General features: G+C 40.7%; 3 protein-coding genes and 1 long non-coding RNA gene across 4 annotated transcripts in view; 2 read left to right on the forward strand and 2 right to left on the reverse strand.

Annotated features, from left to right (window-relative positions):
• camta2 (calmodulin binding transcription activator 2) overlaps positions 1 to 3,211 on the forward strand; it is a 28,704-nt gene extending 25,493 nt beyond the window's left edge. The window contains 3 exon segments of the mRNA XM_078281774.1: positions 1,302 to 1,495; positions 2,172 to 2,246; positions 3,031 to 3,211. Coding sequence (XP_078137900.1) covers positions 1,302 to 1,495; positions 2,172 to 2,246; positions 3,031 to 3,085 — 324 coding nt within the window. The 3' untranslated portion in view covers positions 3,086 to 3,211.
• Positions 3,212 to 8,299: 5,088 nt separating this feature from the next.
• LOC139929940 (uncharacterized) overlaps positions 8,300 to 23,256 on the forward strand; it is a 152,785-nt gene continuing 137,828 nt past the window's right edge. Inside the window, exons 1-2 of the mRNA XM_078291650.1 lie at positions 8,300 to 8,331; positions 8,435 to 8,547. Coding sequence (XP_078147776.1) covers positions 8,530 to 8,547 — 18 coding nt within the window. The 5' untranslated portion in view covers positions 8,300 to 8,331; positions 8,435 to 8,529. The remainder of the gene's footprint in view (positions 8,332 to 8,434; positions 8,548 to 23,256) is intronic.
• Positions 13,120 to 16,148, reverse strand: LOC139922585 (uncharacterized). The gene is made up of 3 exons (XR_011785148.2): positions 16,041 to 16,148; positions 14,357 to 14,446; positions 13,120 to 13,263 (listed from the first exon to the last, which is right to left on the reverse strand). It is a non-coding gene; the product is annotated as an uncharacterized LOC139922585 (long non-coding RNA).
• LOC139922589 (Fc receptor-like protein 5) lies at positions 16,509 to 22,532 on the reverse strand. Its single transcript, XM_078291770.1, has 5 exons — positions 22,503 to 22,532; positions 19,254 to 19,514; positions 18,202 to 18,444; positions 16,799 to 16,933; positions 16,509 to 16,522 (listed from the first exon to the last, which is right to left on the reverse strand). Exons 1-5 carry the CDS (start codon positions 22,528 to 22,530, stop codon positions 16,509 to 16,511), a joined length of 681 nt encoding a protein of 226 aa, XP_078147896.1. The 5' UTR covers positions 22,531 to 22,532.

Below are 23,256 nucleotides of genomic sequence, written 5' to 3' on the forward strand. Positions count from 1 at the left end.
CAGTGAGACAGGAAGCTCAGTGAGTCAGTGAGACAGGAAGCTCAGTGAGACAGGAAGCTCAGTGAGACAGGAAGCTCAGTGAGTCAGTGAGACAGGAAGCTCAGTGAGACAGGAAGCTCAGTGAGACAGGAAGCTCAGTGAGACAGTGAGACAGGAAGCTCAGTGAGACAGGAAGCTCAGTGAGTCAGTGAGACAGGAAGCTCAGTGAGACAGGAAGCTCAGTGAGTCAGTGAGACAGGAAGCTCAGTGAGACAGGAAGCTCAGTGAGTCAGTGAGACAGGAAGCTCAGTGAGTCAGTGAGACAGGAAGCTCAGTGAGACAGGAAGCTCAGTGAGACAGGAAGCTCAGTGAGACAGTGAGACAGGAAGCTCAGTGAGACAGGAAGCTCAGTGAGACAGGAAGCTCAGTGAGACAGGAAGCTCAGTGAGACAGTGAGACAGGAAGCTCAGTGAGACAGGAAGCTCAGTGAGACAGGAAGCTCAGTGAGACAGTGAGACAGGAAGCTCAGTGAGACAGGAAGCTCAGTGAGTCAGTGAGACAGGAAGCTCAGTGAGACAGTGAGACAGGAAGCTCAGTGAGACAGGAAGCTCAGTGAGACAGTGAGACAGGAAGCTCAGTGAGACAGGAAGCTCAGTGAGACAGGAAGCTCAGTGAGACAGGAAGCTCAGTGAGTCAGTGAGACAGGAAGCTCAGTGAGACAGGAAGAGAAGAAGAAGTCAGCGTTGAGCCTCAGTCTCAGTCTTCAGCTCCACTCTGATCAGCTGTTTAATCCCAGTTTCTGTGTTCTGTGTCCTGTGATCGCTACAGGGATCAATAAAGTTTCATCTGATCTTTAAACTTTATTTTCCTCAAAACAAGAGCGGTGAAGGAATTTTAAGGTTTTTTTAATTATTACAGTCGGTCTGAAGATGTTTTTACATCGTCTGGCAGTTTATTACATTATCAGGTGTTTTTATCTTTTCAGCCCATTTAGAGGATTTTTTGGATTGTAAATTTTGACCAAACATTATCCATCAGTTATTACATCATTAGTTGTTACACACCCGATTTTACATTCTGGAAGTTTGTAGAAATAAATGTCAGTGTTTTGAAACAATAAGGCAGATAATGTAACTTGACGCATTAGAAACCAGTAGAATCATCTCGACCCGCCGCAGAATATTTCACCGTTTTAATTTAAGGATTTTTTTGGACTCGAGACTTAAGTGTCATTTTTTACAGTGCGGTACAGATTCCCGTTTCCTCTTGTGTTCAGCCCGACCATATATGGGCGTTAACTGGGTGTGACTCCTCCCCCTCAGTACGCCCTCTATAAGAAGATGACCCAGGCGGCCATCTTGATCCAGTCCAAGTTCCGGTCGTATTACGAGCAGAAGCGTTTCCAGCAGAGCCGGCGGGCGGCGGTGCTGATCCAGCAGTACTACCGCAGCTACAAGGAGTACGAGCGGCTCAAACAGGGGCCGCGGGGCGCCGCCAGCCATAACCCCAAGATCAAGTAAGAGATCAATACACTGATCAATACACTGATCAATACACTGATCAATACACTGATCAATACCCTGGCGTTACGGTGAGCTAGAATACTAGAATTGTTGGATTTTAGTGGGACGTACAGCTGGGTGTCATCTGCATACATGTGATAAAAACGTTGGGGAGCTATAGAGGATGAAGCATCAAGTAATCAGTACACCCATCAATACAGTTCATCAATACGTGTCAATAAATCAATACACCTATCAATACATCTGTCAATACATCAATCAGTACACTGAACAATACATCTATTAATATATATCCGCTACACGGAGTACAAGCGGCTCAGACAGGCAGCAAAAAAAGTTAAAGAGCTTTTCAAGAATTGATTAGTGTTGATTAGTACTACTGATTAGTATTGATTAGTATTGATTAGCACTGGTCCTGGGTTTTCTGGAATATCCTGGAGTGCAGGGAGGGAAAGTCAAACGCGTCACTTTCCAGGAATCCAGCAGCATGGGTTTGATGCATCAGAAACCAGCGAGGAAGAACAGCTGTAGGTCAGAAACCAGCCAGCAGGTATTGATTATAACCAGCAGGTATTGATTATAACAGCAGGTATTGATTATAACCAGCAGGTATTGATTATAACAGCAGGTATTGATTATAACAGCAGGTATTGATTATTTGTCTATCAGGGGATCGTTCCTGACGAAGAAACAGGACCAGGCAGCCAGAAAGATCATGAGGTTCCTGAGACGCTGCAGACACAGGTAACACACACACACACACACACACACACACAGAGACACACACTACATACACACACAGACACACACAAGTTGAAGTCTTTTCATGAAGATTTATTTCATTGATGAGATTTCATTATTTCCACCCCGTTTCAGTGTAAGATACCTTGTTGTTAGCATTCGTATCAGCATTAGCTTTAGCATCAGTATTAATATTAGCATTGCTTTAGCATTAGCTTTAGTACCAGTATTAGTGTTAGTATTTCGGTTACCATTAGCTTTAGCAATTGTATTATTATTAATATCTGTATTAGCATTAGCAACATTATTATTAATATTAGTGTTAGTATTACCAGTAGTCATATTTATATTTTCTAAGCGTAGGCTAGCACTCGCAGAATGACTCGCAGAGTTAAAGGGGCGTGTCAACCCCCACAGATATAAAAACTTTATTGACTGCCGCTTTAAAACGTATTTAACTTTATCCGCCTGCTGTCATGTGACTTTATAGCCTTCAGTCTTTTCTTTTATCTTGTGCTGTATTCTTGTTTTAATTAATTTTATCGGTTTGATGTTTGATTTGATTGTTAAAACACTTTGAAAACTCAAAAAAGTGCTGAACATATGAAGTTTAATACTCTCTCTCTCTCTCTCTCTCTCTCCCTCTCTCTCTCTCTCTCCCTCCCTCTCTCTCTCTCCCCCTCCCTCTCTCTCTCTCTCTCTCTCTCTCTCTCTCTCTCTCTCTCTCTCTCTCTCTCTCCTCCCTCTCTCTCTCTCTCTCTCTCTCCCCCTCCCTCTCTCTATCCAGGATAAAGGAACTGAAGCAGACGAAGGAGTTGGAGAGGAGAGGCCTGACCACCTAACCACTCCTCCGTCCATCCCTCCGTCTCCTGACAGGGAAACCAGGGAGAGAGGGAGGAGGGATGAGAGAGAGCGAGAGATCCCTCGTCTCGTCATCCCTCGACAGGTTTACTCAGACATACAAAGGGAGAGAAGAAATAAACGAGTGACTGACGGAGAGAAGAGAAGGACGGAGAGAGATGGAGGGATGGACAGATCGACAGAGAGATGCCTTACCGCTCGGAGGTCGAAAACCACTCTGCTCTTTTCCCTCCTTTTCCTCTCCTCAGTTCCTGCCGTTTTTCTATCTATCTATCTATCTATCTATCTATCTATCTATCTATCTATCTGTCTATCTATCTATCTGTCTATCTGTCTGTCTGTCTGTCTGTCTCTCCATCTCCTCTCCTGGTTGAATGTAGCTGTCTGTCTGCAGCTGAAGAGCTCCATTCGAAACGTCACACCTCCATCCTGTAATATTCTGATCCGGTCTGGTCCTGGATCATCAGTCCAGACTTCATTTTGTTCCGCTCGGCTTCCCAAGCACGAGGAACCGCGTCCGTCTCCTCCTACCCATAATCCCTTGCGTTTCGGGGTGGTTTCCTGTAGTCGGTCGGATTAACAAACCGCAGCGCAGTTCTCTTGTCGGAGGACTGAGACTCTCGGTTTCAGGTCGGAGCGAGATCGTTCTCGCCTGGCCAAACGAGCCGAACTACAGGAGCAAAACGAACCAATCAGAACGGGCCGTGACTTAACCGGCGGACTGACTGCTGGTCGTTTCTGAATATTTCAGAAGACGGCGTCTGCAGTTTGAAAGGTTTTTCCCAAACAGGCTGCGTGATGTTTTGGAGCTCTTCACCTGGAGTCTACATGCTGTGTACTTCAAAGTATACATGATGATAAATCTATATCTAAACACACAATCACTTCTATATACATATATATTCTGAAGTTGGACTTTATAGATGCTATGGATGTTTTTATTTATTACAGCATGTACTGTTAATTTGTGTGTATGATTTGTGTGTATGAGAGAGAGAGAGTGTGTGTGACTGGGTGTGTGTGTGTTGTGTAGACTGTAAGGTCAAGTCTTAAGGAGCCTCCTGACCTCTGACGTCTGACCCCTGACCTCTGATCCCTGGGAGAGAGGCAGGTAGGAGGATGTGATCTCACCTGACCTCGACCCAGAACCAGCTGGCAGCTGTTTCAGGTCTGAAACATCCATCAGGCTTCAGTTAGCTGTTAGCTGCTAGCTTCAGTTAGCTGCTAGCTTCAGTTAGCTGTTAGCTTCAGTTAGCTGTTAGCTGCTAGCTTCAGTTAGCTGTTAGCTTCAGTTAGCTGTTAGCTTCAGTTAGCTGTTAGCTTCAGTTAGCTGTTAGCTGCTAGCTTCAGTTAGCTGTTAGCTGTTAGCTGTTAGCTTCAGTTAGCTGTTAGCTTCAGTTAGCTGTTAGCGTCAGTTAGCTGTTAGCTGCTAGCTTCAGTTAGCTGTTAGCTGCTAGCTTCAGTTAGCTGTTAGCTTTAGTTAGCTGTTAGCTTCAGTTAGCTGTTAGCTTCAGTTAGCTGTTAGCTGCTAGCTTCAGTTAGCTGTTAGCTTCAGTTAGCTGTTAGCTTCAGTTAGCTGTTAGCTGTTAGCTTCAGTTAGCTGTTAGCTTCAGTTAGCTGTTAGCTTCAGTTAGCTGTTAGCTGAAGAAGCTCCAGATGTTGCAGCTTCCTGGAGGAACAGACAGTTCAGGAATCTGTACTGAAGGAGTTCCTCAGGGAACCATCTGGGTTCCTCCAAGCACTTTTACTTCTAGAGTTCACTGTCTAAGGCTGGAGTGGAACAGTAGAGAGAGAGACAGGTAGCTCTAAACAGAGAGAGAGAGGGAGACAGGTAGCTCTTAACAGAGAGAGAGAGAGAGACAGGTAGCTCTAAACAGAGAGAGAGAGAGACAGGTAGCTCATAGCAGAGAGAGAGAGAGAGAGACAGGTAGCTCTAAACAGAGAGAGAGAGGGAGACAGGTAGCTCTAAACAGAGAGAGAGAGAGACAGGTAGCTCTAAACAGAGAGAGAGAGAGAGAGACAGGTAGCTCTAAAGAGAGAGAGAGAGGGAGACAGGTAGCTCTAAACAGAGAGAGAGAGAGAGAGACAGGTAGCTCTAAACAGAGAGAGAGAGAGAGAGACAGGTAGCTCTAAACAGAGAGAGAGAGGGAGACAGGTAGCTCTAAACAGAGAGAGAGAGGGAGACAGGTAGCTCTAAACAGAGAGAGAGAGAGAGACAGCTTGCAGTAAACAGACAGCAACATTACTGAACTTGATGGAGCAGCGTTGTCATGGCGACTAAGGGACTGAGGATGATGAGGAGGCGGGGTCAGAGGTCAGTCTGTCTGATACCAGGTTTACAGTCTCACACCGATGACGTCACAGCCCCGACACGTCAGTGTGACATCACAGGTCAGGGGTCAGGCGGGGTTCCGTTCAGCCGACTTTGATGTGTTGGGCAACTTTCTGGGCAACAATAACAGGCAACCTAGCAATGGCGGCACTTTAAAGCACTCCTGGAGGCAACAAGTTGCTCTGGAATCACTGCAACAGTGTTGACGCAACTACTGTTGACCAACACTGTTGCCTGTCAGTGTTGCCACAGAAGTTGCCCTTTTAATCCAGCCCGGGCCCTGGAAGCCCGGGTGACGCTGGGTCGCCCCTCAGAGTCGCCGCACAAGTTGCTCTGTGTGCTTTTAGTCAGAGACTGAATGCTGCTGTATCGTCATGGCAACCACAACTACTAGAACAGAGCATGAGCTTTCCTTAACGAGTTATTTAACGAGTTGATCGGTGATGTTTTTATCCTGGCTTGTTTTCACAGTTTCACTCAGATAAGATACAAAATGAGAAATATTATATTGCTACTATTATTAATATTATTACTATTGTTGAAGTGATGCTTTGCATGAGTTTGTATTGATTGTTTTGCATTTCAAAACCTTTAAAAAGAAATGAATATTCTATAAGTGAGAAGAATAAATCAGGTGTTTATTATATTATTTGTTTTGTTGTTTGTGTTTTTTTGGTGGTTTCTACGGTTTGTTTATCAGGTTGTCATGGCAGCTGTTGCATAGCGACGCAATGTGTGGAAGGTAATAAACAATGAGAAAATCAGAAAATACGACTGGGTGGTTACATCAACAATTACATCAGCAATAAAAACATCTAAACCAAAACTTCAGCATCAACTACAAAAACAACAACACAAACAATCACAACAACATGAACAGAAATAACATCAAATACATCGACAAGCACAACTTCAACTACAGTAACCACAACATCAACAACAACATCAATATCTTCAACATCAACTACAGTATCAACTACAATAGCTCGATAAAGAACTTTATTAATCTCAGGTGGAAATTCAAAACAAATAACAATAAATATAAGAATAGTCACAGCATGGACTACATCAACTACTACAACAACAACATCAACAATTAAAACAAATCACAACAACATGAAAAATAACATCAACTACATCAACAACCACAACTTCAAGTACAATAAAAACATCAACCAGAACAACAACAACATCAATATCTTAAACTACGTCAACATCAATAATAAAAACAACAGTAATATCACCCATATCAACAGCCACGAGACAAACATCAACAATAACAATATCATCAACAATAACAACATCTAAACCACAACTTCAGCAACAACTACAACAACCACAACACAAACGCCTCCCACTTTGGTCACAGTGATATGGTTTCTCTCCAGTGCGGTACGCTGGTGTCTCTAGCTGTGGATTTGATATAGTAAATACGGAGTAGAGTCACAGTGTAGAAGGTTGGGACTAAATGTATACAGATTACACCCATAATAGATGCGACACACTTGGATGTCAACCGCCTCAAAACTAAAGAAGAAGAAGATGCTACACACTCCGGTGCGGTGGGCGGCGGTATACAGCCTTTAGTTGGTTTTGCGATCCGCCATAATGCAGAGAAGAAGAAGAAGACGACGAAGAAGAAGAAGGAAAAGGTAAATATGGCGGACGAGCGTTCAGCAGAGAAGTAAACAGAGAGAAAAGAAGTTTCCTCTCGGTCTTCCTGGTTTATCTGAGTCCAGTAGTTCCTGATAGCAGTCCGGGTTAAAAGCTGTAAAGCTGTAAGCAGCCTAGCCGTTTAAAGTCAGCGGGTTTCTTCCAGATCCTCGGTGCTAACTTTGTGCCGTCTTAGCTCGGATGTGTTATGCTAGGCTACTACCGTGTTAGTCCTACGGTAGATGTGCACGGTTGTGCTCGTTGTAGCGCCGCGGAGAGCGTCCGGTAACTCCGACCGGAAGACTCCAGGTCAGATAAATCACATTTCACACTTTGATGTGACGCCCTGCAGTCTGGGCGAAGAATGGACAAACTGGTTTTAAATCATTAGCAACAGTTTTAGCTGCTGTAACTTCCTGTTATCCAAAGAAGTGAACCAGCAGCAGAACGGGTCACACCGTCTGTTCACACCGGCCTGCAGCGGCTGCTCTAAACACCATAGAAACACACTATAGACGGTCATATCTGCATGATATCACCACAGAAGCACAAATACATTAAATGGTCAACTTACCAGGGTCGTCACTGATGGACTGATGCAAGTTTTAAATGCAACACATTTTAGGATGATGATCTATCTTTTGAATTATTATTTGCCTTTCGAAATTGGGTCTGTTATTGAATTGCCACAGAAGTAGATGTTTTGATGGCGAATAAATCATAAATCTAGACTTTGGAAAAGTCAAAAGCGTCTTTTTTTCTTTTCAAAATAAAGCACTTTGCTGTGGAGAGACAGAAGATCAGAAATGGTTAAAATAATTTAGTTAACTGAAGTGTCTTCAGTGCTGGGTGGTGAGATACTGTGCGAGCGCTCCGATCATTTTCAGCGTTTCCCATCATCCTCGGAGCTGTGCAGTTAGTGAGCCGGTCCTGCTGGAGCTTTTAATAAACATTTCATTTAATAAACCTCTGTGAGACGCAGCAGGAGCGGCTCTCTGCTGACATCTAGTGGTTTGAATTGATGATTGCCTCAAATATGCAAGTAATAGACAAAGTGTGTTTGAAGTAGGAAAACGGTCATAACTGCAACGGCTGGACATCATGTGACTGTGATCCTTGCTGAGACGACCGCCATCTGCTTGTGCTGTGTCCACTTTTATTGTTTTCCCATTCACATTAATGAAACCTTATTTCCTAAAAAGGTTTAAGTCTTCATAGAACTGATTGGATCCTACAATCACTGTTAGTGGCTACATTATTATTATTATTGTTATCATTATTATTATTATTATTATATTTGTGGGAGTTCCCTGTCTTACCGACTGTCTCTGTTTGATGATGTCAGAGCTGATTGGCGGAGAGGAGAGGAACGTCGTCGGCCATTTTGTCTCAGTTCAGGACAGCTGTGTTGAATTTGTTGTTCGACACTAAGGAGGCAAGATGAATTCTTCAGAAGAGGTGAGAAAAAATATCACTGTTGTAACATTGATGTTAATCTGGTGGTTACTTTAACCGGTTAGCTTGTATATTTATTTGATATATGAGAATACTAATGATTGCTAATTATTCTCTCTCTCTCTCTCTCTCTCTCTCTCTCTCTCTCTCTCTTCAGCCCAGTACATCAGCTGCTGCTGTTGTCCAGGTCTGGATGAAATAGTAATGCAATGACATCACAGTCTTCATATGATGCCATATATCTATTATATACAGTATATATAGGTGTGTTGTGTGTCAGGTATGGCATGGTTTCATAGCTGATAGTATTTTGATGTAATGATATGTTATGTCTGAGATAATAATCACATCTTACCCATATTGACTCGCTCCACCATCCAGCCCCCTCTTACACTCCTCTCTCTCTCTCTCGGTCTCTATGGAAACAGAGGGACCCAGTCAGACCCAGACTTCACCGCTGTCAGCAGTGTGACAAAACATTCACAACGTCGCAGCACCTCAAGGAGCATCAGAGAGTTCACACAGGAGAGAAACCATACTCCTGTCAGCAGTGTGGGAAAGCGTTCGGCCACTTGGCTTCCCTGACGAGGCACAAGCGCGTCCACACCGGAGAGAAACCGTACCGCTGCCGGCACTGCGAGAAAAGTTTTGCTTCTTCACACAACCTCTCGGAGCATCAGCATCTGCACACCGGGGAGAAACCCTATCGCTGCGACCAGTGTGGGAGGAGCTTCAGGCAGCTGGCGGCACAGAGGAGACACCGACGCGTTCACACCGGAGAGAAACCGTACTACTGCAACCAGTGTGGGAAGAGGTTTTGTGATAATTACAAATACAGTCATCACCAGTTGATCCACACCGCAGAGAAACCCTATCGCTGTGAGCAGTGTGGGCGGAGCTTTAGGCAGTCCGGCGCTTACATGCAGCACCAGCGTACGCACACCGGAGAGAAACCGTACCGCTGCGACCAGTGCGGGCGGAGCTTCAGTCATCCGAGCGCATACAGCCTGCATCGGCGTATTCACACCGGGGAGAGACCGTACCGCTGTCAGCACTGCCAGAAAACCTTCATTTCGCCGTACAACTTCTCGGTACATCAGCGCGTTCACACCGGAGAGAAACCGTACCGCTGCGACCAGTGCGGGCGGAGCTTCGGTCATCCGAGCACGTACAGGGAGCACCGGCGCGCGCACAGCGGGGAGAGACCGTACCGCTGCCCGCACTGCGACAAAATCTTCATGTCGTCGTCGAACCTCTCGGCGCACCGGCGGCTGCACACCGGAGAGAAACCGTACTGGTGTGATAAGTGTAAGAAGAACTTCACCTGGTCCGGTCAGCTGACGAGACACCGCTGCGTCCGGACTGACTGAGCAGCAGCTTCGAAGATTTGGTCAAGATTGTAGTTGTAGGGAAATGTTTGCATTCGCCGTTTTTCCACATTTACTGTAACAGATTGAATCCATCAGCCGTTAGATCAGACTGGAAGTGAAAGAAGAAGAAAACATTGATACTTATTTTTATTTAGAAAAGTATGCACACACCTTCAAACACTCTTTCTCTCTTTCACACACACACACACGCGCGCACACATTTTGTTGTTCCGAACTATTTTGAAAGAGATTCCTGTTTCACTTTGATTTTTATGTAACTATTTTGAAAACTTTAAAAATGTATCTTTAATACTGTTATAACTTTAATACAGTTGAAAATAATGTAAATAAAATAAAAATAATGTTCAAATGTTGATTTTTTTATTTACCAAAACTATTATTTTATACCAAGTCTATTATTTAGTCCATTTAGGAATAATTAATTTATCTTCTTGCTGTCACGCTAAAGTTAAAATGTTAAAATTCAAACATAGTAATAATGAAAAGTTTGTATTGTAAGACAAATTTCCTCTGTTAATATAATACATAATATAATTATTTTTTCCATGGTTTGAAAGATGCTGCTTTATTGAAAAATCATCTTCATTTGTATTTTCATTATTTTATTATTTTTTAAATTTAAGTTTTAACATCAATATAATTTCAGTCTTTGTTATTATAGTTTCAGTGACAAATACACAAGAGTTACATTGTACACACACACACACACACACACACACACAGGTGCATGGTTGTGGGTTCTATTCCCAAACTAAACATGTCTCCTGGTCCTGTAATGTGTTTTAGATCAAAAGAAAAAGAAAAGCAAATCCACTAAACGCTGTTTGTTCTAATTCTATGAAAAGAAACGGACAGTTCAAGAAAATGTTGTGTGATAAAGAGAAAACCACAGACAGCTGAAGGTTTTACTGACAGCTGAAGGTTTTACTGACAGCTGAAGGTTTTACTGACAGCTGAAGGTTTTACTGACAGGTGGAGTTTTACTGACAGCTGAAGTTTTACTGACAGGTGAAGTTTTACTGACAAGTCGAGTTGTGACGAATTTTAAAAACTGATGAAGACAGATTGTTGCTGTTCATGTTCCAGTCTGTTAAAGGATTTTTTTCTATTATTCAAATCCACACAAGTTCCTGGACTGCTGGTCATAATTCTTCCTTTTTTTCTTATTAATGTTTTTTTTTTAATATTGTTAATGTTTTGCCTTGTATGATGCAGTATGTGATATTACAACTATAACCAGCAGCGGCCTGTAGGGGGCAGCAAACACTTCTCAGCTGCTTACAGTGATTCTTCTCTATAGGAACATTGTGTGTATTTGTACATGTTGTCTGTACTGCTGTCATACATGTATTTAGTGGCTTTAGTTTTATTTATTTCACACATAGTAAATAGTAACAAATAAATACAACATACAATAAAACACAGATTGTGCAGGTGAGAAAAAAAAGACATACATACATATATAGATACATACATAGTGTACATAGCCTAAATAACAAAGGCTTCAATTCAATTCAAAACTTTATTCAGGACTCATCTTAAAAAAAGAGTTCCATAGCAGATTAAAAAAAAAATAGGAGAAAAAAAGATAAACATAAAAAGAATAGAAAAGGCGAATAAGCTTACAAGATTATAAATACATTTTAAAGTTCTAAATCAGATATTATGTTATTGGATGACCTTCCAGAGGAGTATTGATTAATCCTCTGATATTCTGTTGACTTTATTAGTTACTAAATGAAACTCCACCATTTTTATTTAAAGCAACGAAATGAAAAAATGACATTTTGTGTTGCAAACTTGACAAAACAACATTAAAGCAAATGACGGTACTTTTTAAAGATTGGTAACTATTGCTGAGGGAGAAAAATAAATTAAGTTAAATAAAAAATTAAATAATTGAGTTCAGTATAAAAACAACATTAAAATCAAAATATAAAAAGACACTTTTACAGACTGGATCCTCAAGATTTGACTTCAGATAGTGGTTGATGGTACACACACACACACACACACACACACACACACACACACACGCAGAGTTGAGACCCTCTGTATGAGTGCTGTTAATAGACTGTGGTTGCGGTTGTGTGAAATAGTTCTTTAGTACCTGATATGGAAAAAAAACACTGATGCACGTGTCAACACACACACTCACACACTCACACACACACTCACACTCACACTCACACACACTCACACACACACACACACACTCACACACACACACACACACACTCACACACTCACACTCACACACTCACACAGAGGACGTGTAGATTGGTTAGCCACAGCCAAGCCAAAGCAAGTGTAATTTTCCATCTGACAGCTTTGAACAACCCACAGAAACTCACACACACACAGGGTATATATATATATATATATATATATATATATATATATGTAGATATATATATATATATATATATGTATATATATGTATATATATGTATAAGCATATGAGCAAATAACATTAGATGAAACGTTATTGATCGTGTGTTGACGCTGGTCGTTGCAGCAGCAAATAGTAACAGGATCCAGAAAAGATAAATAGAATATAAATAAAAATAGAGCAAATGCGGCATTGAACATAAAATAACTGACAATTATCACCGGATCCCATAAATGTATGAAGTATAAAAAAACGAGCATTAAGACGGTCGTGCAAAACAACAGCAGCAAGACAAAGAAAAAATAAAAACATTTCAAAGTGCAGTACAAACCTTTTCCCACAGCGGCCATGTTGGACTCTGCAGTCCGGCTCTGGCCTGATGTGGTTCATAAAGACAGAGATCATATGAACATTTATCATATTTATCATTTCACAGATTCAGATTCTCCACTGAGAAACACGGAAACAAATGATTAGCTTTTTCATCTTTTTAAACCTGTTTTATTGTATTTTATTGTTTTATTTTATTGTATTTTATTGCATGTTTTATCATATTGTTTTATTTTGTTTGATTTTATGATTTTATTTCTTTCTGTTCAGCACTTTGTAAACTCTTGTTTTTGAACATGCTCTACAAATAAAGTTTATTGTTGTTATTATTATGATTATTATTATTTAGGTTCACATTTTTGGGTATTTGGCTCACGATAGCTAGCTACCAGAATCTAGTCCAGCGGGAATAAAGTCAGTGAGACGAGTGACAACATTAATATAAATATAAATATTAAAATAAATAACTGTACGTATGGAGACCGGGTTTTAGGGGCTTTGGGGTCCAGTGGTGGTCAGCGGACCTTCAGTTGAACATCACTGGTTGAACTGGTGTGCAGCTCTTCCTCAACGAAGAGTAGACGACCTCTGGTTCCGATGGAGAGTCTGCACACACACACACACACACACACACACACACACACATTTAAAACATCATGAAGAACAACATAGGTCTTTCAGGTGATGTAACCCCCCGCTCATGTAGGACTGTAGGAGAGTTTGGTGCATGTCCTCCCCTCTCTCTCTTTCCTCTCTCTCTTTCCCCTCTCTCTCTCTACTGTGACTGTCCAGCAGAAATGCCCCAAAAAAAACAGGCGTTTCATTTCTTTTTTTCTTATTCAGTTTAATGTTTTTCTACTCAGCTTCCATCTCACTATTCATTTGTAATTTGGCAAGCAGCCAGTCTGCCAGCTGATGAAAATACAGAGTCCAACCAGAGATCCAGAAGGTTCTCAGGGTGTTGAACAGGAAGTGTTGTTGTTCCTGCCTCTCTAACAACATGCCCATCAAAAGCTAATGAATGAATGAATGAATGAACTTTATTTATTTATATATATAGCACCTTTCATGCACAGAATGCAGCTCAAAGTGCTTTATAATTCAGCAGCAAGTTTAAACACACACACATACACAAGGAAAAGGAAGAAAATTAAAACAATGGATGTTCCTATTAATTATATAGCATTTAAAACAATTCAAAGTCAATAAATAAAAACTTAGAGAAAATAATTTCAACAAACAACTGGTAGTTATAGGCTAGATTAAAAAGATACGTTTTGAGTAAAACTGTCAAAATGTCCAAATATACTCTATAACTGAACACTATCAAAATATATCAGGGTTTACAAAATCATTTTCTACAAATGTTTTGTTCTTTGCAGTAACTAAAGTTACAACTAAAGTGATGTATGGTGATTTACTGTATAAAGTGTATACAGTAAACACTCATTTAACAATACATCACATTGTTGTATCAGCAGTGTTTCTATGTATGTGTGTAAAATACTACAACCTATGTTTGCTGATGATATTGCATTCTATGTATGTATGTATGTATGCAGGCCTTCCATTCTATCAGCTCTGTATGTACTGTGCTGTAAGCTGTAAGATGTAAGATGTAAACTGTAAACTGTAAGCTGTAAGCTGTAAGGTGTTCCTCCATGATGGAGACACAGCTGCTGATAAAGAGCAGATCTACCTCTCTTGCTGTGAGGTTTGATGATGATTTCTCCATAAGAAACGTCTCCGGTTCCTTCTGCTGCTGAGGAGACTGGATCTGCAACACAGTCTGGAAAATATATGATAGAAATAAAATACTGTTACTGCTAGTAATACTACTGCTACAACTACTACTGCTATAACTACTACTGCTATAACTACTACTGCTACTACTACTACTACTGCTATAACTACTACTGCTATAACTACTACTGCTATAACTACTACTGCTACTACTACTACTACTGCTATAACTACTACTGCTATAACTACTACTGCTATAACTACTACTGCTATAACTACTACTGCTACTACTACTACTACTGCTATAACTACTACTGCTATAACTACTACTGCTATAACTACTACTGCTACTACTACTACTACTGCTATAACTACTACTGCTATAACTACTACTGCTATAACTACTACTGCTACTACTACTACTACTGCTATAACTACTACTGCTATAACTACTGCTACTACTACTACTGCTATAACTACTACTGCTATAACTACTATTGCTATAACTACTACTGCTACTACTACTACTACTGCTATAACTACTACTGCTATAACTACTACTGCTATAACTACTACTGCTACTACTACTGCTATAACTACTGCTACTACTACTACTGCTATAACTACTACTGCTACTACTACTGCTATAACTACTACAGCTATAACTACTACTGCTATAACTACTACTGCTACTACTACTACTACTGCTATAACTACTACTGCTATAACTATTGCTACTACTACTACTGCTATAACTACTACTGCTACTACTACTGCTATAACTACTACTGCTATAACTACTACTGCTACTACTACTACTACTGCTATAACTACTACTGCTATACCTACTACTGCTATAACTACTACTGCTATACCTACTACTCCTACTATTACTATTTCTGCTGCTGCTGTTGCTACTAGTAGTGCTGCACTAATACTACTACTACAACTGCTACTGCTACTACTACTATTACTATTACTGCTAGTAACTACTGGTACTACTACTGCTAATACTAATACTGGTAGTACTACTACTACTACTACTACTACTACTATGACTACTACTGCTGCTACTACTAATAATGATACTACTACTAATAAAAATTAATATTTGGTAAATTTGGTCATTGCAATAGCAGACAATGGAATGTGGGTAGAAACAGAAACACATAGAATAATGAAGAAAATCCAATAAGTAATTACAATAAATTATATTATTGCTGATAATACAACACATGATTCATAAAACAATAAGGGTCTTCATTGACAGATTCACATGTTAGTTCACAGTTTCCTCTCCACATTGTTAGATATATATATATATATATATATATATATATATATATATATATATATATATATATGCAGAACATATGGACAGAATGTATCTGGTGCAAATGTGCATTGTAAAATATTCAGATTATCCAGGTGACACATGACACCACTCTGCACTGAAAGAGGCCAGTGGCCTAATTTAACTGAAGTGAGAAATGTGAAAGGAAGCACACTCACCACAGGGTAGAAAACACACACACACACACACACACACACACAGACACACACACACACACACACACAGAGACACACACATACACACACACACAATTCCCCCGCATAAAACAGCAGAACAAAACCACTACCTTTGCTCTGTCTGATTGGTCGCTGTAAGTCACATGTTATTCTGAGGTCACTGTATGTGATGTCATCAGCTCTCGCCTCTATGTCACCGCAATGGAACACACACACACACACACATATATTTATAACAACACTATAATTTATGAGAATCCTAATGGACATTTAATTTTAGAAAACTGTAATTGGCGTTGAAATTTGAAATATGGAATTGTTTGTAAACATAAAATATAATTGTGAAATGTAAATATGAATGTAAATTGTAAATGTGAAATTACAAAGTAAATGGTAATGTTATTGTCAAAGTAAAGGTAAAAGTACCCCACATGTAAAACGCATAATGTGAAAATTAAAATTGAAAATATAAAATGTAAATTACAAATTGTAAAATGAAAATGTAAACGTGAAAGTGAATGTCAAATATTGATATAATGGTGGTGTTAAAAGAATATTTCACCCAAAAATTTTAATTATCAGCCATTATCTACTGTGAGTGGAAAAAGTTTTGAGCGATCACATCGGAAGACTTGGATTATGTAACATTAATAAACATTAATGGACATTTATGGACATTTTTGGATATTTTTGTCCTTTTTGAAGCCTAAAGGACCGGACTGGACAGAACTAGTAGTAGTAGTAGAGTAGATAATGACTGAATTTTAATTTTTGGGTGAACTATTCATTTAATGTCAAAGTAAAAGAACGCCTACAAGTAAACCCAAACAAGAAATGTTCAGTGTAAAATGTAAAGTACGTGTCTTACCTTTGGGCTTCCTCCGGACGCACCGCCCCACCATCACAACCAGTACAACCAGTACAACCAGTACAGCCAGGCCACAGACTGATATAACAGACCACAACACCAGGAGGGGAGGAGTAAGTGTAGGTGTGGCTCTCGCTGAAAAAAACAACAAGAAATAATAATTAAAAGCAGTGAAATAAAATGGAACTTGACTTCTTCTGTGCTTCTCTATCGCTGAATCCAAACATCCGGACTACAGACTTGCGGACTGAGCCATCGCGGATTACGGTTTTACATATTCTGCCGTTGACTGAAGCGCTCAGGGGGGCGGGACGGCATAATTCTCACTTTCTTCTTCTTTATCCGCCTTTGTTTATGTCAGCTGAACACATCCAAAGTGTAATAAATGATGGGTAATATTGCTAGAGAAGTCTGCAAGGTAGCGGACTCGCTGGAAATCTGCAAGTCCAAAAAATCTGCCCTAAACCCTCCTGCAAGTCTGCGAGTCCGCCGAAGTCCGGACTTTTGGATTCAGCATATGTCTCCATGTGGGGAAATAGCCTTTTTCCGTCGCCCCCCTCCACAGGGAGGTCAGAGGTCAGGACGGCACCTGGAGCTGGTAGGGATCAGTCGCTCTTTCTCAATCTGCCTCCATGACACCTTTGAGCTGGAAGCTAACGTCCGATACGTCCGGAAACAAAAGGATGCCGAGGACGAACAACCTGATCTTTTGTTTGAAGATTCATTGTGAAGAACGACACATCTTGTCCAAATCTGGGAGTGTCTTCAAACTCCAGTAGGTGGGGGGAGTTTCCAAAACAGAGAATGAGTCGGAAAGTGAGTTTTGAAAGCTTGAAATCTCAGCAGCCGGGCCGAGTAATCGTTGGAGTGCGGCTACAGTTATTTCCTTGAATCTTTCTTCCTGTGGGCCAGACTAATACTGGTGTGCGTTTCAATCTATCTTCAAGATATCGTTTGTGCTATGGGGGCAGTAAACCCCTAAATTACTGTTCCTTTAAAGGCCACAGACTATTGTACTTGGACTCGGAAGTCCCAGATTTCAGACTTTTTCCCACCAGCACGTGAACACAGCAGAATACTTGTGGCTAAAAAAACGAAAATCATCTAATGGCGGAAATCTCAGATCCAGATCATCACCAAAATCTAATCAACTGATGCTTGGGCAACTGGCAAATCTGTCTGTATCTGTTTAAGATATCTTGCTAACAAACAGACAGATGGAGACAGACTGAGGAGAAAACAACAACCTCCCTGGTAATAACTGAGGTGAAACTGAGGTAAAAACATGAGACACTGACTGCTGTATGACATAGTAGTGTAGTGTATGACTTCTGAGAAACCCCATAACATGAATATAGGAAAGAAACCGAAGTTAGTAGAAGAATTAACTCTGATATCCTCACCTCTCACAGCCAGCCAGCTGGGTGGAGACTCTCCAGGACCAGAGATGTTACACTTGTAGAGGCCTTCATCAGACTTGGAAACATGGTGGATGGTCATCTGTCCTGTAGACTCGGTCCTGATGAAGGAGCCATCTTTATAGAAATCAGCTGGGAGGTCGGAGGGAGTCTTGGTTGTACAGTTCAGAGTCACAGCAGCTCCCTCCATCACAGGAAGGACAGGACTCTGCAGGATCACAGCACCACCTGAACACAGAGACACACTACATGATTTAATCCATTTACAGACAGCTTCATCAATACTAACACCATCTGAACACAGAGACACACTACATGATTTAATCCATTTACAGACAGCTTCATCAATACTAACACCATCTGAACACAGAGACACACTACATGATTTAATCCATTTACAGACAGCTTCATCAATACTAACACCATCTGAACACAGAGACACACTACATGACTCTTGGGCTCTGCAGGATCACAGCACCATGCTGAACGTAATTAGATTATTATTATTATTCCCCTATTGTAAATGGCTCTAGCTCAGCGGCTGATTGGTCAATAGTTTTCAAATTTGGCGCACACATCGCAATTCCTGGTAAGCAGGTCTCCAAGCGGTTTTGTCGCATTTCGGCCACAGGGGGCGCTATAACATACAGTCGGACACCCCGGCCGCCCCGTTTGACCTACACACTTGAAACTTGGTATCTAGCTGTCATTTGGCATGCTGAACAAATTTAAAATTGGGACCCATAAGGTCAACTCAACTCAACTCTCCCAGGAATTTGTTTTGTTGCCCTCTGAGAGGCGCCTAACATTGGTCACAGGTTTTGATATTGTTGGCTATCTCTATTGTTTTTTGTGTGTTGTATTGTATTGCACTGTTCACTTTTATTTATTGTATTGTGTCACATTTTAACCAACCTGTGAAGCCAAAGGCAAATTTCTACTCCGGTGGACAATAAAGTTCTATTCTATTCTATTCTATTGATAATGAATTATATTTATTTAGTTATTCATTATGACTAAATGCTGCATGGACTTACCAGTGACAGTGATGTTGATGGTGTTGCTGGTTGCTCCCTCTCTGGACTCACACCAGTAAACTCCACTGTCCATGTGGACTGGGTGGCTGATGTTACAGGAAGAACCTGCTGATTTCCCCCAGTGAACTTCACACTCAGTCATCTTTTCTCTGATCATCCTCCTTACCGTCCATCCAGCAGAGCTGTCCTCCTCCTCACAGTTCAGAGAGAGAAACTCTCCATAAAACAACTGGGATCTATTGGGACTCACAGTCAGAAGAGCTGGGGGGGGGGGGGGGGGGGGGCAGGAAGGTCAAATCCTTTACATTTTTGACAAAACTAAATGACCACTTCAGCATCACAAAGAAAGCCTGAAACACCCTCTGTGTTTGTGTTACGACCGAGAGTCCCTTGTCTATGGAGTAAAGATGTAGAGGGCCTTCCCCCTCTGGCGGCCATCTTGGAGGTCCTCAGCTCTGTGAACAGCTGACTGTGTTTCTTCTCAACAGAATTGAACAGACGGTTAATTTCTGTCTGTTTCTGACTGAACTGATCATTTCATCACTGATCCATCTGATTGATTTAGTGTTTAGATAATGTCAGCTTGTTAGCTAGCTAACCATAGCATCTGGTCAGCTAACATCACTGTCTTGTCTCTTAACAAGCAATTTAGCCTAGTATTCAGTCTTGTTTTTCTAAGTAAAAAAAAATGCTTGTGTGGTGAGATAATTTGACTTGTTTCCAATGCAAAGCAACCTGTTTCAAGCGTTTTCTTGAATTAAGTAACACTGTTTTGATACTAGAGATCTGTCTTATTTCAAGATACTGACACTTGTTTCAAGAAAATTCTCAAAACAGGTAAAACTGCACTGGAAACAAGTGGAATGATGTCACCTCACTGGCAGATTTTTCTAGCCTACTTGTTTTAAGATTTTAAGACTTAGTACGAGATGAAATGACTTGTCAAAGGGTCTATGTGTAATTTCTGGTCCAATCGGTCAGCGTTGTCATGACAACAACATATCAATGCTTGGCCTCCGAAGCATCCCAGACGCTTGTTGGAAATACTGAGGGACTGTTTCAGAATTAAGTGTCGCTGTTTACTTTGTTTCACTCACTGCCATTCAGGAACCTGCTGGTATTTACTACTCATATTATGCTTCAGGAAAACAGAAATATTACACATTTACCCTTTAAGGTGGATATAGAGGCTTTTACTGTATTGATACTTTCACATTTTAGATGGCATTTACTTTATTTGGGTTCATATTTAACCAATCATAAACTGCACACAATTGACAGAACTCATCAGTTTAGTAGGCAAAACTTTAACCAGTTCTACCCGAAGGCGAGGATGAAATCTTATTTTTTCCTTTATTGCATCTCCATTTACTCTGGAATGGTAATAGATATAGGTTTACTTACAATGGATTCATATTCCTTAGCTTCTTACCTATCAAAGGAGACCAGAACTATGCATATAGGCCTTATGGTTGAGGAGCCATTCCTGATTCATTTTGGGTATGTTATTTTAGGCGTTTTTTTCCTGAATTTTGGCTAGGGTACATCACCTACTCAGATGATAAAATGCAATATATGAGTTAATTCGTGATGTTTGACGGTGTATTTCTGTGACTATCCGCTTTGCACAACAGGAAAAAAAATGGAGCGGAAACAGAGCAGAGGCGGAAATGAACACTTCAAATGTGTGAGCCTGTCCGGCAATCTGCAACTGGTGTGAACTCACGCATTTTAATACGGGCGCAGGTGTGAAGCAGGACCGCTCTGCGTCTGGTGTGAAACGCCAGAACATCACAACCTAGAACCTTGTCCTGTGTGTGCAGTTCACAAGCATGTGGGCGTAAAGCTAATCCTATTCTAACAGGAAGGGTACGGTGGCCATTTTAGGACATCCTCAGCCACCTTTGTCATTCGTAGGTGTATATTGTCAAACTTAGATCTAAATCTGACCGACTCCATCTAAATTTGACAAACTACAGCTAATGCAAGATGATGCATTGGATGCTGACCTATAGGAAGCTGTGCAGTTTAGAGTACAGAGCCGTTTGAAACAGTTGGGAAAATGCGTTTTATTCTGCTTGATCGTCTAAAACACTGGGTTGGCATCTCTGGTTTTTAATTGGTTTTACTCCTACTTGCAAGACAGGACTTTTAGTGTTTCCATTGGTGACTCAAAGTCTTCCTGTGCAAAGGTGACCTGTGGGGTTCCCCAGGGGTCTGTCCAATTTTTATTTTCCATCTATATGCTGCCCCTGGGACACATCTTGCACAAACATAATATAAGTTTCCATTGTTATGTAGATGACACACTGTTGTACCTCTCTTTTAATATACTCCATGCCTGTTAGACCATCAAAAATGGATGTCATATAATTTCCTGCCATTGAACGCAGACAAATGTTAAGTTATTATTATTGGTCCTGATGCTGCCAGAGCACAAATTATAAAATATCTTGGTTCAATGTCCCCGAATGTAACCCCAAATTGCAGAAATCTTGGTGTCATCTTTATTTATTTATTTGTTTTGCTTATTTGACAGGGATAGTGCTCAATAAATATGTTGTTCAGGGTGAAAACAAAATTTGGTGAAGCTGCTTTTAATAATTATGCTCCCAATTACTGGAACAAACTTCCAGAAGCACTGAGATGTTCCCACCGTCATGTAAGAGGTGTTATTATCTTTATTACTATTTATTTATTTTATTTATGTTTTACCTATTTTAAATTTCTTTCTTTTTTAATATGTCATTTCAAAATGTGGCCCTGAGCAAGTTGGCTTAGGAGGGTTTTTATGTATTTTTTTCTGTTTTATCTGAAGCACATTGAATTTGCCTTGCGTATGAAATGCGTTATATAAATAAAGTCCATCTGTAGTCCCGGGGCAGAAGGTACAATCTCAGTTTAGAACCATGTTAGGACAGTTGTGCAGTCTTGTTTTCTACAACTTAGGAGGCTTTCTAAAATTTTTATCCTTTAAGAACCTTGAAACTGTTATTCATGCTTTTATCATCACTTGTCTTGACTACTGTAACTCCCTGTACACCTGTCTGAGCCAGCAGAGTCTTGCTAGATTACAACGACTCCAAAACGCTGCAGCCAGACTCCTCACATGGAGCCATGTGGGCCCATAAACTCCTGAAGCAACCCTGTACAAATCCCAAATCTATCCAAAACACAACTTTCTATCAGGGTTTCCTACAATGGGCCCATCATAACAGTGTGGGACTGTCACAGGTGAAGTGTACCGACCTTGTGTGGGTCTGCAGCACGGCAACATGGTCAACACTAAAGAGAAATGAAACTCAGGTTGGTTTGAGGTTTTGCACGCAGTCAGACAAGACAATTCTGAGAAACCAGAGACCCAGGGATGTAGTGCATGCAAAACATTTGTAATATCTTCCATCCTTCAGATGAATTGTATTTTGTTTTACAGGACACTAATGTAGACCCCTATAATGTTAAAGAATTATTCGTCTGCAGGACTAATGCAGGGTAGATGCAGGATAAGTACATGGAGGATTTCTTCACAGACTCCAAAGATCAGCTGGTGGAGGATTGATGTGTTTGTCTTTCATAAATGTGACTTCACCGACTGACCATCTAATCCTCTGTGATCTGAGCGACAGCACGGACCCCAGACCAAAGCTTTAGTCCCATCCGAATCTGCTGTGTTAGTAAATTGTACTGACTTTACAGATCTTTACTCTTCAATCACTTTTATCTATTATATTTTATTATCTATTGCTTATTCTTTGCTGCTCAATTTCCCCCTGGGGATCAATAAAGTTCATCTTATTTTGTCTTGTCTGAAGACGTTTAGCATGTGCGCACAATGTTGACTTTTCATGCATCACCCACTCTATTTTACTCCTGTACAACAAACCAGAAATGTCCTAAAAATAATAGATAATCCTTTAAATTACAGTCCATTCATTATGCAGTAATGACTGGGAATAACTACGTAATATCAAAGTAAAACAACAGGAACCTCAGAACAAGCCTG

This window comes from Centroberyx gerrardi, chromosome 23 (assembly GCF_048128805.1).
Source record: "Centroberyx gerrardi isolate f3 chromosome 23, fCenGer3.hap1.cur.20231027, whole genome shotgun sequence".
Lineage (NCBI taxonomy): Eukaryota > Metazoa > Chordata > Actinopteri > Beryciformes > Berycidae > Centroberyx > Centroberyx gerrardi.

Bases quoted from the DNA above. Each gene is read 5' to 3' on its own strand.
- LOC139922589 (XM_078291770.1), bottom strand. From the start codon at position 22,530: ATGTTGCCGTGCTGCAGACCCACACAAG. The intron at 19,515-22,502 runs GTCGGTACACTT...CCCCCCCCCCAG, and splicing joins GTGCTGCAGACCCACACAAG to CTCTTCTGACTGTGAGTCCC. The intron at 16,934-18,201 runs GTGAGGATATCA...TGTTTTTTTCAG, and splicing joins CAGCTGGCTGGCTGTGAGAG to CGAGAGCCACACCTACACTT.